Raw genomic sequence first — 17838 nt, forward strand, 5'->3', positions numbered from 1 at the left:
CCACAAGCTGCACTCTTTTTCATTTTCAATACAACCAGTCACCTTCTTGAATTCCTTTCCATGGCTTATCCATTCATCTTAAATACCAATGCAAGAAGTTAATCAACAGATTATTTTCTAGTATATCCACTGTCTCTTCCCTTTTGCCTCCTGCCCTCAGCCTCTCACCCAGTGTAACCTTGATGACCTGTCCTTTGTATTTTGTTTCTATTCCCTCGGAGCTTAACTTGTCCTTGTGATCCAACTCTGCTTCCCCTCAACTTCTTACCACCCAGTTCTGATCCTCACTCCTTGCTGACATGATGAACAGTTGTGTTCTGTCACCATCCCAGTTTTCTTCAGAAGTATAATCACCTTTCCTGACCCTAGTTTCTCACTACTACCACATCTACTCCAACATTCCTTTAGTCTCACGGTCCTTGAATATGCAATAGCCACTTTGTGCCCATATCTTCTGTCCAACTTCTGCTCTTCACAGTATCTTAACAACCCTAACCAAAATTATTAAACACCCCCATTGAAATTGTGACCATGGTGTGTTACCCCTCGTCCTCTCCATGGCATTCAAAGTGCATGACTGCAATCTCTTTCTCCGTAGGCCTCATTATGTAGTTCCAGAGGACAACTATCACACTGTTCTACTCTTCAACACATTAATGTAGCCAGCAGCAAAGGCTTCTCTTTCCAATACCAACCATCACTTCCAGAGTTCACCAAGGATCTACTCTTGATCTTTTCTCAACATGCTATCCCTTGGTATCATCAACAAAAATGAGATTCACAGAGGATATCCAATTCTACTTCTCCACCATCTCTCTCAAATTGTCAACTGCTTCGGTGTTGTCGGACAGCTGCTCCTGGATGAGCCGTAACTTCCTCCAGCTGACATCAGGAAGTTCATTTTTGGCTCACGTGTCAAAAGTTATTACCGACTCTGTCTCCCATACCAGTCAATGTTGCTGGCGGATCCAGTTCATAAATATGGTGTCCGGTTCTCTTCAGAACCCACGTCTTTTCAATCACTAAGCCTGTTTACTTACATCCCTGAAACATTCCACCGTTGTCTCTGAAGCTTTAACATATGCTTTTTTAAAATCTATAGATTCATTTTACCTGTGTCCTATTCTCTGCAAATTTTAACTTGACCAAAGCTCTGCTGCAAGTAGGTTGTCCCAGTTCCATTCACCTATCTCTCCTGTCCCAGCTGCCCTACATTGGTGTGTTGGCCATTTAAATGTAAAGACTTTATGGCCCTCTATGGCCTCACATCATCTTCACCAGCTCTATATCAAAGCTTTGACAAAGAGTCATCCAGACTTGAAACATTAGCTCCCTTCTCTATCCACAGATGCTGTCAGGCCTGCTGAGATTGTCCTGTATTTTCTGCATAGATATTTTGTTGCATCAGTGCAATAACAACAGGCAAATATCTCAATATGATAAATCTCCCAACACAGAAAAGCCACAAGTGAGTTGCGTAGGTGGTCACCATCAGTGAAATATGTGGTTATTTTCTGATCTTATATATACGATGAATGCCATAAAGACAATAACTTTTGATTAAAAATACTGCTAAAATAGTCCTATTCTGGTGTTTGATACACAAAGGTAAGAAACTAGATGAAGGGCCAATTACCCACAGGAATATAATAATGATTGAAAAGGTGGCAAGGTAGGTCAAGCAGGTGTGATGAGCATTTTAAAGCCCAGGGATCGTAGGAGGAAGAGAATAGTGAGGGATGTAAGGGGTTTCAAGTTTTGAGATCTGAAATTGATGAATAAGAGATAGCGTGACAATTAGGAATTTAGACACAATGCGGAGTAAACCACAGGATGACTGCTATAAAATTTTATGTGAGGAAGTCGAGAGGTCAAATAAACATTTATAGAATCCATAGAATCCCTACAGTGCAGAAAGAAGCCATTTGGTCCATCGAGTCTGCACTGATGCATATCCCACCCTATCCCTGCAACCTCATAGTCTAATCTTCACATCCCTGGAGACTTATCATGGCCAATCAACCTACCCCGTACATCTTTGGACTGTGGGAGGACACCGGAGCACCCGAAAGAAACACACACAGACATGGAGGGGACGTACAACTCCACACAGACAGTGACCCAAGAATGGAATTGAACCCGGTCCCAAGCGCTGTGAGGTAGCAGTGCTAACCACTGTGCTACCGTGGCGCACATAGCAGTATTGATAAAAGATAGAGAGATTGGCAACAGATAAAGAGGTTGAATGTTGATTGTGTTGGAAGGATCATGAATCAAATGACCAGCGTGGCTTGTCTAGGACTGCAGGACATGAGCGAGATGTGAGAACCGTATTTACATTTTCTCTCCTTCTTGCTTAGCTGTACTGTTTTCCAAGCATAATACAATTCCAAGGGCACTTCCTAGTGCTGTTCCCAAATATCTATCATTCATAAGTGAGCCAGGAATATTAGCAGACTATTTATGCATGGTAAGATTCACGTCTTTAATCACCTAACAGGCAAACAGTCTCACTTTTAGTGGGGGTGGTTTGCAATGAATTCCAAGTAAAAATGTTGGCTAATTTTCCATTCACATGGGGCCTGTTGAAGGCTATAATCGTGCCCCAGATAGCTGAATCATTCCCGAAAGTTACATCCCCGCAGTGCTGACAAAATTCTCAAAATTATAATGCTTGGGAAACAATGACATCCCAGGTGCAGAAGAGAGGAAAAATTGGTAAAAACAGAGTTACACCAGGTCCTTTCACCACTGTACCATGCTAGGATATCCTGAGGTGCCCTATTGGCAACTGGGTCTGAGATTGCATATATTTGATATTTGGACTTCCGTGTCGAAGGGTCCAATTTGCTGTTCCTTACTAGTTTGCAACAAGTCCCATTTAACCTTCTGCTAACTGACCTTGGCACCCAATCCAGCAATGACTTGATTTTAAAATTCTTATCCTTGTTTACATGCCCATCCTTTCTTCAGCAGTAACCTGCTTGATCCCTGCACAATTCTGAGGTTTCCTCTTTTGGTAGGAATAACAGCAGTGCTCCAGAAGTGGCATAAATGCCTTCAGCTGCTGAGGCACTATGTTAACTACACTAGGATAGAAGCAAAATAATAAAAAGCTATCAAAAAGGAAGATGCTGTTGCAGTGGTGGGGTTCCTGGGAAGATTATGGATTTTCCATCTCAGGCCTTTCATCCCTCCCACTATCTTTCCCTGGATGATCTTTGGATATCATAGATTTCTGCTTCCCAGCTCCCCTTTCCTTCCCTACTTTCGGATCTAGACTAGGAATGGGATAGACATGTACATCGCCTCTCGGCAGGAAGCTTCATCACAGGTCCAGTTCACCTCAGGTACATCGTCTCTCAGGCACCCACACGGCACCATTGAGGAAAATCTACCCTCACATCTTGTTGCTTAATAATTTTATCTTATCAGCATTCAGTGGTGCTGCAGAGAGATTTCTTGGTAGCGCTTAATTGAGTTGGAGGTTTATAGCTCTTTTTCCTGTGCATGTTTTGTGTGCGCAGTGCCATGTCTTTCATATAAATTTATCTCAATCCGTTAACGATTTTTACACGCCTAATCCCAGACTATGCCACAGCTTGTCGCAAAGTTAAACTAGTTTTAGGCCTTTCTGGAACCGCATTGGGTCCTGTCTCTGAGTGATCACCTTGTAAAACGGAGCCTATCCTTGTGTGGCAGCTGGTTCTCTTGGCATAATGTCATGTGCTATCACACTGGAGATGGTAAATTTAATGGAACAAGTAAAGCTGTTGGTAAATGCCATGTTCATGCCTACAACTAAATTTCTAAACTCATTGGTGCACTATGGAAAATACAGTATGGATGTGGTACACAAAGATGTAAAAATCAATAGATAAACCACTTGGACAGTACTTGGACATCTTCTGGGGTTGATTTCAGAACAGGTAGATAATTTGATACATGGACAACTATGTAGATTTGGAGACAGCAAAACTAAAATTTACGAGTGTGCTATCTTTTCAACTTAATTGTATTCACTTTTGGAATGTAAGCATTGCCTGATGGCTACTTTGCTTGCTATGACTAATTCATTTGTTATTATTTGCTGAACTAATTCAAAGGGCAGCTAATTCAGGTTAGGGAGGCAGGTTCCCTTCTGCTAGTGAGCCAGTTGGGTTTTTGAACAACACTCTGACAGCTTCAGAGTCACTTTTACTGAGACCAAGTTTTATCTCCAGATTTTTTGAAATTGAATTAAAAATCTCAAACTGTTGTGGTGTGATTTAAAAAAATATTTGTTCATGGAATTTGGGCATCGCTGGCTATGCCAGCATTCGTTGCCCATCCTTAATTGCCCCTCGAGAAGGTGGTGGTTATGCCACACTCTTGAAACACTGCAGTCAGTGTGTCCTAGGTACACCCAAAATGCTCTTGGGGGAGTTCGGTGGGCCCCGATCGCGGGCCAGGCACAGCGCGATTCCCGCCCCCACCGATTCTTGGGTGGCGGATCCGGCCACAGAGGGGGCGGGATTTACACCGGCCCCGTGCGATTCTCCGACCCCCCCCGGGGTAAACGCATAGGTCAAATCCAGGAACACATTTTAATTCAAGGCAATTCGCCATTTACATACCAAGAAATGATACATTTATGGAAACCTGGCATTGCAATCAGCCAGCAATATAATTTTCTGGCATTCACCAGCTGCAGATCGTTTTCAGCATTGTCTCAAGTAATTACCTTACCCATTACTTTTAAAAAGCCTTTCTACTGTGCAGGGAAGGAGTTTCCAGCATTTCAGGTCAACAAGTTGCCTTGGGAGCGTGTTGAGACCTTGTCCATCTCCCAGCAAGAAATAAATGTTTCAAAACGACATGAACCAGATTTATTTAAGCTTCTGCAATATAAAATGCACGAATACTGGAAACAAAAGATACCATTTCCCAAATCTACTTTCCTTTAACAATTCTTCTAAAGTGCCAGACAGTAGAATTTAAGAAAATTACTCAAACATGAATCCCAACCTTAAAAAGGTAGTGATAAAGATACTTAAAACTTGATCCAGTACAGAAACTAGGGAATTTATTAACATATATATTGCAGTTGTGTTTTTCCACATCACATTTTAATAATTTTAGTATCAATGCGTTTACAATCCAGAATAAAATAAAGACTAAACTGTGTAATATGGTAATACTGTATTGAAACTATCAGATTGTTTGGATACATTCTGAAAAGAACATAGAGGTATATTGGTCCAGAAAGGCTTTCAGGTGCTTTTGTAGAAATTAATTTAAATATGAAGAGTGTTTGTGGATTGTAGATGATGTAAAATAGAACTATTTACAGACTTGGATGAGTTTTTTTGTTGGGTTCGGATAAATCTTCAATATTATACACTGACAAACTCCTCGGAGGACAAGCTCTTCGAGCTCTGTTTTTTTTAAAAAAAAAGCTACTTTATGTTCAGACAAAGTACCAAGATGTAACTTTTGCGTCTTGTTGGGTTTTGTAAAGACAGGCAGCCTTTCATCCAAAAGATCAATTAGTTCTGTGTGCAACTATGTACATGTATGAAGTGTATTGAGTAATAATTATCCTGACGGGTGGGTTTTACATCATCACAAGTATGTGCCTGGAAGTGGCACGGTGGCACAGTGGTAAGCACTGCTGCCTCACGGCGCCGAGGTCCCAGGTTCGATCCCGGGCCTGGTTCACTGTCCGTGTGGAGTTTGCACATTCTCCCCCTGTCTGCGTGGGGTTTCGCCCCCACAACCCAAAGATGTGTAGGTTAGATGGATGGCCACTCTAAATTGCCCCCTAATTGGAAAGAAAATAATTGGGTACTCTAAATTTATATTTAAAAAAACGATGTAATTGGTACCCAGTAACTTCTGAAATCAATGCTGGTGTCTGAAGGCAGCTTGCCACTAAATTTGCTTAACATATTATACGGAATGATGCTTGATAGCTTCACCGACTATCTTTTGAACATCCTTACTTAGTCTTTCCATAATCGAAGGAGGTTTGCACCAATCTATTCTAGGTAGCATAACGGCTTTGGGGTTCTTACACTGGAATCTACAGATTCATTACATTGTCCCATTGTTATAGTTAGAGTAGCAACTATAAAGGGAAGCATTATAAAGTCAAATGACTGTACTTATAAAACATAGAAACAATTAGATTTTGCATTAAAGTTTGCTCTTATGTATTGTCTAGCAATGTAATGTTCAATCATTGGTTTTTCAACAGAGTACCAACCCAATCTAGCAAAGAATTGCTGTTTCTTTCAACTATCTATTAATGAGAAAATCTAAAATAGCTGTCAATTTAAGTGTCTCTTTTCATTTCCCTCATTAGGAGTCGACTGTTAGGCGGTTGTGGTCAACATTTCACATAGAGCACATCCCTATCTTCAGGAAGATGAATGTGCAACTTTGCTTCTCTTAATTTTCCACGAATATTTGGAGAAGTAAAATCACAGATCGTCTTGCTGATAGTAAAAGGGCCACACCAGGGTCATTCTGTTAGCTATCCCAACATCAATGCATCAGCTTTTCAATTTATTGATGAGCATCAAATAAATGCCCATGAACAATAATGCAGTCAAACTTCATGTCTATGTCAAGTTACGGCTCAACGGGTATTAACATTGCAAATATCTTCTGCAACAATTTTGACTTTTATGAATGTTACATAAAGGATTCCTTAAAATTCCACACACTACTGACTGACTGCTGTGCATTAAATCTTTCACATTTCTTACTGTGACGTAATAAATAACTTCAACTGGAGTCACTGCACATTGGATACTCGAGACTGACTGAAATGTTTGATGTCTGCCATCAATATGGCCTCTATTACAGCGAGTTCCTTTTACCAACATTTTCAATTCATTGCTCAGAAAGGGTCAAGAGGCAAAGTTTGGCAAAACTGCCAATTAAAACTTACATTATAGTGCAGATGAATCAAGTTTGCTTGTGTAGTGGCCATTACTGTAAATTCATGTAGACTGCAGATTGCGAATGGATTACAAATTTTTGGCCTGCTGATTAAACTCAAAGATACTAAAGTGATGACTTCCATATGCATAGGTTAAGTAGTGTCAGAGAAAATAAAAACTACATGTATAAACTTCAGATGTGTTTTTAAAATTATATAATCTCAATGGTATTCCTGTCACAGAATTATATAGAAATTACAACATGAAAGGGACCATTCAACCCAATCAGTCTGTGTCACAAGCAGTGGTGCTAATTACATTTGCCTGTCCTGTATTCCTATTTCCTGTAATCATCCAGTCAACCTTAAAGTAATGACATACGTCTCTGATTCAATCACAAACTCGAGTACATTCCAGATTTTGAAATCTTGGTTTAATCCTAAATCTATGTTCCCTCATTCTAGATTCTTAATTTATTGAAAGCGTCACTTTCTATCCATTGATGTCCCATCAGATTTTTAAACAACCCCATTTAATCACCATGCATAGAAGTACATAGAGGTTACAAGATGGGAATAGACAACCCAAACAGTGAGTCAGTGATGATCTTCCACATGACCAAATAGCTCAAATCACATTTACCCATCCTGTTCCCACACCCTCGTCAACTCCCTTTTTCTTCACCAATCCAATCTATACTAACCTTGAACGTTGCCATTGTTTTTGCCGTAACCATTAATCCCAGAAGAGAATTTCACTGCCAAACATTGAAGAGCTTTCTCCTGCCCTCAGTACTAAATCACTTGTATTTAATTTTGTAGCTATGGGCCTTTTGGTCTTCATCCCTTAACTGCTGGAAAAATGTAGATTTACATCCATTGTTTCCTGTCCATTCAAAATGTGATATCTGCAATCTGTGGAGTTCTAACAGAAAAACGATTTTAGAAGGTACTATCCTAGTTAATCCAAGAAGTACCTTTGTGAAAACTTCATGTAGAATTCAACATTGCACAGCATACCAATTGAGATCTTATTTAAAAATATTTTTATTCTCCTCCTTTTTCACATTTTCTCCCAAATTTACACTGAACAATAAACAATAATCAGTCAATCCGTCAATCCCCATATCAATAACACCGATCCCATCATCCCACCAAACACCCAAACATTAGCCGGCATGTTAACATAACCAAATGACAAAAAGGAATCAGGAACCACCCCATAGTCTCCATTAACACATACAGTCCCCCTCCCCCAACCCTCCCCGCCCCCCCCCCCCCTCCCCACCAACTCTCCCAGCCACCCCCCCCCCCCCCCCACCCCCGCCAATGTTCAATATAATCCAATTATTTAAAGTGCATAATGAATAACGCCCAGGAATTGTAAAACCCCTCCATCCTTCCCCTCAGTTCAAATTTGACCCTCTCAAGCGTCAAGAATTCCAGCAGGTCCCCCCGCCACGCCAGGGCACAGGGTGGAGAGGTTGATCTCCACCCTAACAGGATCCGCCTTGGGCGATCAACGAGGCGAAGGCTACAAAATCTGCCTCCGCACCCGTTTCCAACCCCGGCTGGTCCGACATCCCGAAAGTGGCCGCCCGAGGGCTCGGGTCCAGTTTCACATGCACCACTTTTGAGATTACCCTACAAACCTCCTTCCAGTAATCCTCCAGCGTTGGACAGGACCAAATACCAATTGAGATCGTCAGGCTATACAGAGACTATAGCTTTTCAACCAATTGCCCCAGTTTCTTTTGATCTTCTAACGATGTTCTAACGATACCTTCCTGATTGGAATACATATGAACACAGGAGGAGTAGGCCACTTGGCCCCTTGAGATGCTCTGCTATTTAATAATATCATGGTTGACCTAGTCAAGGCTCAATTACACATTCCCGCCTACCCTGATAACGTATCACCCCCTTGTCAATCAAAAAACCTATCTACCACTCCCTTGAAAATATTCAAAGACTCTGCTTCTCCCACCTTTTGAAGAAGAGAGCACCAAAGACACACAATCCTCAGATAAAACATTTCTTCTCATCCCTGCCTTAAATGAGTGACGTCTTATATTTAAACTGCGACCACCCCCTGCCCCCTAGTTTGAGATTCTTTCACAAGAGGAAACATCTGCTCCACATCCACCCTGCCAAGACCCCTCAGGATCCCGTATGTTTCAATCAAGTCATCTCTTACTCTTCTAAACTAGCCTGTCTCTCCTTTGCTCAAGACAACCCACCATTCCCGGTATTAGTTTAGTAAACTTTCTCTGAACTGCTTCCAACACTTCCTTAAGTAAGGAGACCAATACTATACATAGTACTCCATACGTGCTCTCACCAATGTCCTGTATAACTGAAGCATAATCTCCCTAGGTTTGTAGCCAATGCCCCCGCAATAGCTTTTCTAATTACTTGCTGCACTTGTACGAGGACACAGAGATTGCTCTGCAATCTCTCACCATTTAGATAAAATGCTGATTTAAAACATTTTTACTGCCAAAATGGACAATTCCACGTTTTCTCACATTATACTCCATTTGCCGGATTTTTGCCCACTCACTTAACCTATGTACATCCCTTTGTTGCCTCCTTATGCCCTCTTCATAATTTACTTTCTTACCTATCTTTGTCATAAACAAATTTAGCAACCAAATCTATGATCCCGACATTCAAGTCATTAATATAGAACATACAGTGCAGAAGGAGGCTATTCGGCCCATCGAGTCTGCATCAACCCACTTAAGCCCTCACTTCCACCCTATCACCGTAACCTAATAACCCCTCCTAACCTTTTTGGTCACTAAGGGCAATTTATCATGGCCAATCCACCGAACCTGCACGTCTTTGGACTGTGGGAAGAAACCGGAGCACCCGGAGGAAACCCACGCAGACACGGGGAGAACGTGCATACTCCGCACTGACAGTGACCCAGCGTGGAATCGAACCTGAGACCCTGGCGCTGTGAAGCCACAGTGCTATCCACTTGTGCTACCATGCTGCCCTAAACATGCCGCCTATACATTGTGAAATGTTAAGGCCCCAGCATTGATTACTGCAGCACACCACTCATTATATCCTGCCAACCAGAAAATGACCCATTCATGCCTACTGTTTCCTGTCAGCTGGCCAATCTTCTATCCATGCCAATATGTTATCTATCCCCGACACCATGAGCTTTTACTTTCAGCAATAACCTTTGATGTGGCACGTTATTAAATGCCTTCTGCGCATTACTAGCACTGGGAGAGATCACGGACAGCATTAGCTCCATGCAGGCGGGGAAGGCGCCAGGACCAGACGAGTTCCTGGCGGACTTCTACAAATAATTTGCGACAGCGCTGGCCCCGCACCTGCAGGAGATGTTCACAGACCTGCTAGCTAGGGGCATATTGCCACCTATGCTAGCACAGGCCTCAATCTCGCTGATACCTAAGAAAGACAAAGACCCAACGGAATGTGGGTCATACAGACCCATCTCACTGCTGAACGCAGATGCCAAAATACTGGCCAAAATCCTAGCCAAAAGGCTAGAATACTGTGTACCTGAGGTGATCGCAGAGGACCAGACGGGCTTCGTCAAAGGTAGACAGCTTACCTCGAACATCAGGCGCCTGCTGAATGTGATAATGGCCCCTTCCGGGGAAAGAACACCAGAGGTGATCGTCTCCCTAGACGGAGAAAAGGCCTTCGACAGAGTCGAATGGAAATATCTCAGAGGTACTGGAGCGGCTTGGGCTTAGAACAGGGTTCACCTCCTGGGTTAGGCTCCTATACAATGCTCCCATGGCGAGCGTACGGACCAACAATACCAACTCCCGATGCTTTCAGTTGCACAGGGGCACCAGACAAAGATGCCCACTGTCCCCGCTGCTCTAGTGATCGAACCACTAGCAATCGCACTCAGAGCAGCAAAAAGCTGGAGGGGGATCCGAAGAGGAGACAGAGAGCACAGAGTCTCACTCTATGCAGATGATCTGCTCCTCTACATTTTGGACCCACAGACCAGCATGGACAGAATCATCGCATTCCTGAAATAGTTTGGCGCCTTCTCGGGCTACAAACTCAACATGAGCAAAAGCGAGATCTTCCCAGTACACCCACAAGTAGGGGGGCAGCACGAACTGGACTGCCGTTTAAACAAGCCCGACACAAATTCCACTATCTGGGGATCCAAATAGCTCATGACTGTAAAGGTATCCACAAATGGAACGTCACCAGTCTGACGGAGGAAGTAAAAAAGGGCCTGCAAAGATGGAACACACTCCCACTCTCCCTCGCAGGGAGAGTCCAGACGATCAAAATGAACGTACTGCCCATGGCCTTTTTCAAAGCGCTGGACAAACTAATCATGCCGTTCGTATGAGGGGGGGGGGGGATACTAGGACCCCAAAGAAGTCCCTACAAAAACCAAAATCCGGGGGGGGGGGGGGGGGGGGGCTCTAGCCTACAATTCTACCACTGGGCGGCGACGGCCAAGCGAATAAGGGGATGGATCAAGGAGCCAGAAGCCGCGTCGGTGTGAGTGGAAGAGGCGTCCTGCGTGGGGACCTCCTTCCGGGCCCTCACCACAGCAGCATTCCCATCCCCACCCAAAAAACACTCCAGCAGCCCGGTGGTGATAGCCACCCTCCAATCCTGGAACCAACTATGGCAGCAAGTTGGCCTCACCAAAATGTCAGACAAAGCTCCCATCTGCAACAACCATTGGTTCACACCAGCTCTGACTGACGCCACCTTCAAAAGGTGGGGGCAGGACGGAGGGACACTGACAGTCAGGGACCTATATACAGACGGCAGGATCGCAACACTGGACAAACTGACAGAGAAATTCCAGCTAGTCAGGGGGAACGAGCTAAGGTATCCACAGCTCAAAAACTTCCTACAAAAGGAGACAAGGATGTACACACAACCGCCACGACAGACATTACTGGAAGAACTACTGGACGCAAGCATACTAGATAAAGGAAACTGTAGTGACATGCATGACCGACTGATAGAAAGGGCCGACACCGTACTGGACGCAACAAGAAAGAAATGGGAGGAGGACCTGGGGATTGAGATAGGGTGGCGACTCTGGAGCGAAGCACTGCATAGGGTCAACTCCACTTCCACGTGCGCAAGGCTCAGCCTGACGCAGCTAAAAGTGGTAAATAGAGCCCACTTAACAAGAACCCGTATGAGTAGGTTCTTCCTGGAGGTGGAGGAAAGATGTGAACGGTGCCAAGGAGGCCTGGCCAACCACGCCCACATGTTCTGGTCTTGCCCCAGACTTGCTGGGTACTGGACAGCCTTATTCGAGGCAATGTCCAAAGTGGTGGGGGTGAGGGTGGAGCCATGCCCGAAAGTGGGTCTTCGGGGTCTCGGACCAGCCAGATCTATTCCTGGGGAGGAGGGCGGACGCCCTTGCCTTTGCCTCCCTGATCGCCCGCCGTAGAATACTGTTTGGCTGGCGGTCAGCAGCACCACCCAAAGCTGCAGACTGGCTGTCCGATCTCGCGGAATCTCTCCAAATGGAGAAAATCAAATTTGCCATCCGAGGGTCAGACGACAACTTCCACTGAACGTGGGAGCCATTCACGCAATTGTTACGGGACCTGTTTGTGGCCAACGAACAAGCGGAAGAATAGCCAGGTAGCCAAGAATCAGGGGAAAGTAGCCAAAGCATGAGAGGGAGAGATAGACCGGGAAGGGGGGGGGGGGGGGGGGGGGGCAGGGAAATGAGAGCCGAGGGAAGGCACAATAACGAACATGGCATCTCCAGGAGCAGGGAACGAGGAAAATAAAGACGAAAGACGGGAGGAACGGCAGAAGTGGAGGTGAGCGCGAGACGGCAGCGAGATTCGTCCGGGAGAAGCAAGCGACAACACCAACACCAAAACATTCGATTATTGCCCACTGTAATTGTTTCTCTGGCACCCGAATGTATATTTATCTCCCCAGTCTCCACCCACCCCTCCCCCCACAAACAGTCGCCTACTTATGTGTTGTAAATAATTTTGCCAGGTGTACAGAGTTGCTGCTGTTGAGCTGGTGCACAATATCCTACCAGTTATTCTATTTTATTTGTTATTGTATATTTTTTATTATTTTCTTTGGTATGTTTGGGTTTGCCCTTCTCTTCTATATATGTGTATATATATGTTTCTTATCCTGTGTATATAACAGTAAATATACTTTGTTCAAAAACCCAATAAAAAATATTTATAAAACAAAAACATTAAATGCCTTCTGGAAATCTAAGCACAGTACATGCATTGGTTCCCCATTATCCACAGTGCGTGTTACGTTTTCAAAGAATTCAATAAATCGCTTGAACATGATTTCCCTTTTACAAAACCATGTCGACTCTGCCTGATCATCGTGAATTTTTCAAAGTGTCCTGCTATGATGTCTTTAATAATAGTGTCTAACAATTTCATGGCAGATGGTAAGCTCACTGGCCTGTTTTTCAACTTTCTGTCTCCCTCCCATTTGCTATTTTCCAATCTAATGGAATCTTTCCTAAATTTAGGGAATTTTGGAAAATTAAAACCAGAGCATCAACTATCGCACCAGCCAATTTTTTTTTTTTAAGACCATCGGGTGAAGTTCATCAGGAGCCAGGGATTGTAAGCCCGTATCTCCAACAATTTCCATGGTACCACTTCTCCCGTGACCTGTAATTTTCTAGAGTTCCTTTCTCCCATCCATTTCTTGAGTTACAACTATTTCTGAATTGTTACTTATATCCTCTTTATTGAATACTGATGCAAAATAACGGCTCACGTTATCTGCCATTTCCTTATTTTCCGTTATTAATTCCCCAGATTCACTTTCTATAGGATCAATGCGGACTTTGATAACTTTTCTTTTTTTAAATATCAACACAAACTCTTAACCACCAGTTTTTATATTTACAGCTGGCATTCTACACTCATTTTCTCCTCCCTTTTAATCCTTCAATATTTCTTTGATTTTTTAATATTCTGTCCAATCTTCTAATCTGTCTCCCATCCTTGCGCAATTTTCTTTAAGGTCAATACTATCTTTAACTTTTTTAGTTAACCACAGATGGTGCGCCTTCCACTTAGAATGTTTCTTGCTCATTGAAATGTGTGTATTCTGAAAAACAATTCCTGAGTTTTTTATCTCTTTGCCCTTCTTATTTTTCCAGTCCGTGTGTAGATCAAAATGCCTCATTTTTATCGTTGAATCTTCCTGAAAAGCTCCCATTATTTCTTCCTTTACACTCTGTTCCAACATGTGAATTGAGTACTGTTAGGGGGCCTGCACACCACTCCACAAATTACATCTCCCGTTATTGTTTCTCATATCTACCAAACCGCTTCTACGTTCTGGTTTTCTGAACGAGGTCATCCTCCATTGTGCTAATACCATAATTAATTAACAAAGCACCACCCCTTCACCTTTTCCTAACTTCATGTCATTACTAATCATGTACTATTCAATATTCAGGTCCCAATCTCTGCCATCCTACAGCCATGTCTCTGTAATGGTTATTAGACTGGACTTATTTATTTCTATGAGCGCCATCAGTTCATCTGTTTTGTTTTGTCCTTTTATTATTTTTGTAACCAGGTTCAATTTCCGGCTTGGGTCACTATCTGTGCGGAGTTTGCATGTTCTCTCTGTGTCTGCGTGGGTTTCTTCCGGGTGCTCTGGTTTCCTCCCACAAGTCCCGAAAGACTTGTTTGTTAGATGTATTGGACATTCTGATTTCTCCCTCTGTGTACCTGAACAGGCGCCGGAGTGTGGCGACTAGGGGATTTTCACAGTAATTAATTGCAGTGTTAATGTGGGCCTACTTGTGCCGCTAGCAAAGATTATTATAATACTTTTCTCTCTTGTCTCTACTCTCTGATCGACCACATCTTCCCAAATTTGACCCCTTATCCCTCCCATTTAGTTTAAAATCTTACGTAAGCTACAAATTTTGACAGCAGACCCTCTATGTCTATATTCAAATCATTGTCTATATGCAGTGAAAAAGAAGTGGCTCCCATGCGTGAATCCTAAAGGATGTCACTACCTACTTCCAACCACTTTTGAGAAGTTGCTCGCTATTGTTTTATCACTTCAAACAATTTTTTATCCAGTTTATTATCATCACTATAACTTCATACCCCTTAATCTTCTCCAGTAATTTTCACGTGGAATCTTGTCAAAAGTTTTCCTGAAGTCCATATACACAGCGTCTGCTGCAGTTCCTGATCCACTACCCCAATATCCCATCCCAAAGTCTGATGAAGTCAAATAGTTCAATGAGATTGGCAAAACATGACTATCACTTTGAAAACCATGCTAACTGCTTCTTTCTTAATCCGTAATAAAATGCTTGAAGGTTTACCATGTTACAGACGTTAAGTCAACTAGTCTTTGATTACCTGAATTATCAGTCTCCTTTTTTAAAAATTGGTACTACTTTGACTATTCTTCAAACCTCCTGAAAATACCCACATTCAATAAATCATAAAATGGCAGAAGGAGGCCATTTGGCCCATTGAGTCTGCCCCTATCTTCCGAAAGAGCACCCTACCCAGGCCCTGTAACCCCACCTATCCCCGCAACCCCATCTAACCCTTTTGGACACTAGGGGCAATTTAGCATGGCCAATCCACCTAACCTGCACATCTTTGGACTGTGGAAGGAAACCGGAGCACCCAGAGGAAACCGATGCAGGCAGGGGAGAAAGTGCAAGCTCCATGGCCAGAATTGAACCCGGGTTCCTGGCGCCGTGAGGCAGCAGTGCTAACCACTGTGCCGCCCCAATAAAGCGGTGAAATATAAATTCTAAGACCTCTGCAAGTTACCTCCTTCAAAACCTTCAGTATCCAAGGATCTATCCCAAAGACCACCCATCATCCTTCTTCTCCCCTCAGCTTAACTAACAGCTGAAATGTTTATTTTATCCTTCTTAACACTGCACCTTTAGCTCTCAAATGCTTGAGGATTAATCTCCTTCCCGATATTCTTTTCTTTAGGAAACACTAAGGTGATCTAGTTATTAAATACCTTTAAATCATCCTTTACAAACTGACAATTCTGTTCTCTCGAGGGTCCCATCTCACTTTTAACAAACCTTCTATTAATGTTGCTCTGTTCTGATGTTTGGGCAGCACTGGTTGAAGGACGTGTGGAGTGCCTCCTGCTCTACTTTGAATAGTGCCTTGGGATCTTTTACAGCTACAAGAGCAGGCAGCTGCAGTCCCAATGTAACATTTCTTCCAAAATACAAGACCTCCAATACTGCAGCACGCTATCAGTACTCAAGTGTCGGTCTAGATTTTATGGTCAAGGAATAGCAGTTGAATCCAAGCCTTTTTGACTCAAAACCAATAAATAGTGCCACTGAATGGAGTTGGTGTGTACCATATTGCCAAATCTCAAATATCCCAAAGCACTTTGCATACAAATTACTCTGAAGTGGTTATTGCAGTTGTTAACAAATGCAGTAATTGAGCACAGCAAATTATTATAAATAGGAATGAGACAAGTCGCCGACTAGTGTATTTTTGGATGCGTGAGTTGAGAAGAATTTTGTTTATGACATTGGAAAATCTCCTCCTCCTTATTTATATAGATAGTAGGGCAGCACGGTGGCGCAGTGGGTTAGCCCTGCTGCCTCATGGCACCGAGGTCCCAGGTTCGATCCCGGCTCTGGGTCACTGTTCGTGTGGAGTTTGCACATTGTCCCCAGTGTCTGCGTGGGTTTCACTCCCACAACCCAAAGATGTGCAGGGTAGGTGGTTTGGCCACGATAAATTGCCCCTTAATTGGAAAAAATGAATTGGGTACTTTAAATTTATTTTAAAAATAAGAAAACAAAAATTTTATATAGATAGTGCCGTGGGTTATTCACTCTGGAACCGAAGTCCTGCTATGAGCAAATGGAGACATGGTTTAACATTGTATCAGGAGAATGGTAATTATCAGGACTGTATTCGCTGAGTACTGCACTGGCAGATGAGGACTGTCCTGTCAGATGAGGACTGTCAGCAGTTGGGGAGAAGTGTGTTGTACAATTGTGGGCTGTGAGCAGGAGTGGTGGGGAGCAGGAGGGAGCCAAGTATACAGCCTCAATGTTGGATTCAAAAGAAAACTATGAGCTTCCTACTTATGACATGAAAGGAACTTTGTGGAAAGATCCAGAACCAGAACCAAAAAGTGAACTGCTCTGTGTTCTTGCGACAGATGCCCGCTGTGCATCTCCATGTATAACATCAATCTTTATTATTGTCACAAGTAGGCTTATATTAACACAGCAATGAAGTTACTGTTGAAAGCCCCTAGTTGCCACACTCCGGCGCCTGTTTGGGTACACAGAGGGAGAATTCAGAATGTCCAATTCACCTAACAAGCATGTCTTTTGGGACTTGTGGGAGGAAACCGGAGCACCCAGAAGAAACCCACGCAGACACAGGGAGAAGGTGCAGACTCTGCACACAGTGACCCAAGCTGGAAATCGAACGTGGGCCCCTGGCACTGTAAAGCAACAGTGCTAACCACTGTGCTAATGTCTATTTTGTTTTTGCATTAGATTTTTAATTTCATAGGGTTGGCGAAATTAAATGTAATTCAAAGACAAAATACATCGATAAACATGGATGATGGGGAGTCTTCTGATCCATTCTTAAGAGTTAAACAGGCCTCCATGCTAGCGCCAACCATCTTCATCATGTTTTTCTCTGCCATATCCTCTGATGCCTTCCATGCTGCTCCGCCTGGCATCAAAATCAGATATCTCAGACAGGAAGAAACTCAATCTGAGTCCGCTTCAGGCAAAATCAAAATCTCCAAAGACGCACTTTGTAACTTCCTGTTTGCCGATGACTGTGCATTAGCTGCTGGTTCAGAGCTGGACTTACAATGTAGCATGTAGTTGTTCTCCCATGTACGTGACAACTTTG

The 17838-nt window shown here is 43.2% G+C and overlaps 1 protein-coding gene across 13 annotated transcripts in view; it reads right to left on the reverse strand.

The window, feature by feature from the left end:
- Positions 1 to 17838, reverse strand: part of evi5a (ecotropic viral integration site 5a) — a 281040-nt gene that overhangs the window by 32799 nt on the left and 230403 nt on the right. Inside the window, exon 20 of one of the 13 annotated variants that reach the window (XM_038793832.1) lies at positions 7212 to 7853. The exons of the other annotated variants lie outside the window; for them this stretch is intronic. Within the exon in view, the coding sequence (XP_038649760.1) occupies positions 7776 to 7853 (78 nt within the window). The 3' untranslated portion in view covers positions 7212 to 7775. Of the gene's footprint in view, positions 1 to 7211; positions 7854 to 17838 lie in introns of those variants that run through there. 13 annotated transcript variants of the gene reach the window in all.

The sequence above is a fragment of the Scyliorhinus canicula genome, chromosome 4 (assembly GCF_902713615.1).
Source record: "Scyliorhinus canicula chromosome 4, sScyCan1.1, whole genome shotgun sequence".
NCBI classification, from domain to species: domain Eukaryota; kingdom Metazoa; phylum Chordata; class Chondrichthyes; order Carcharhiniformes; family Scyliorhinidae; genus Scyliorhinus; species Scyliorhinus canicula.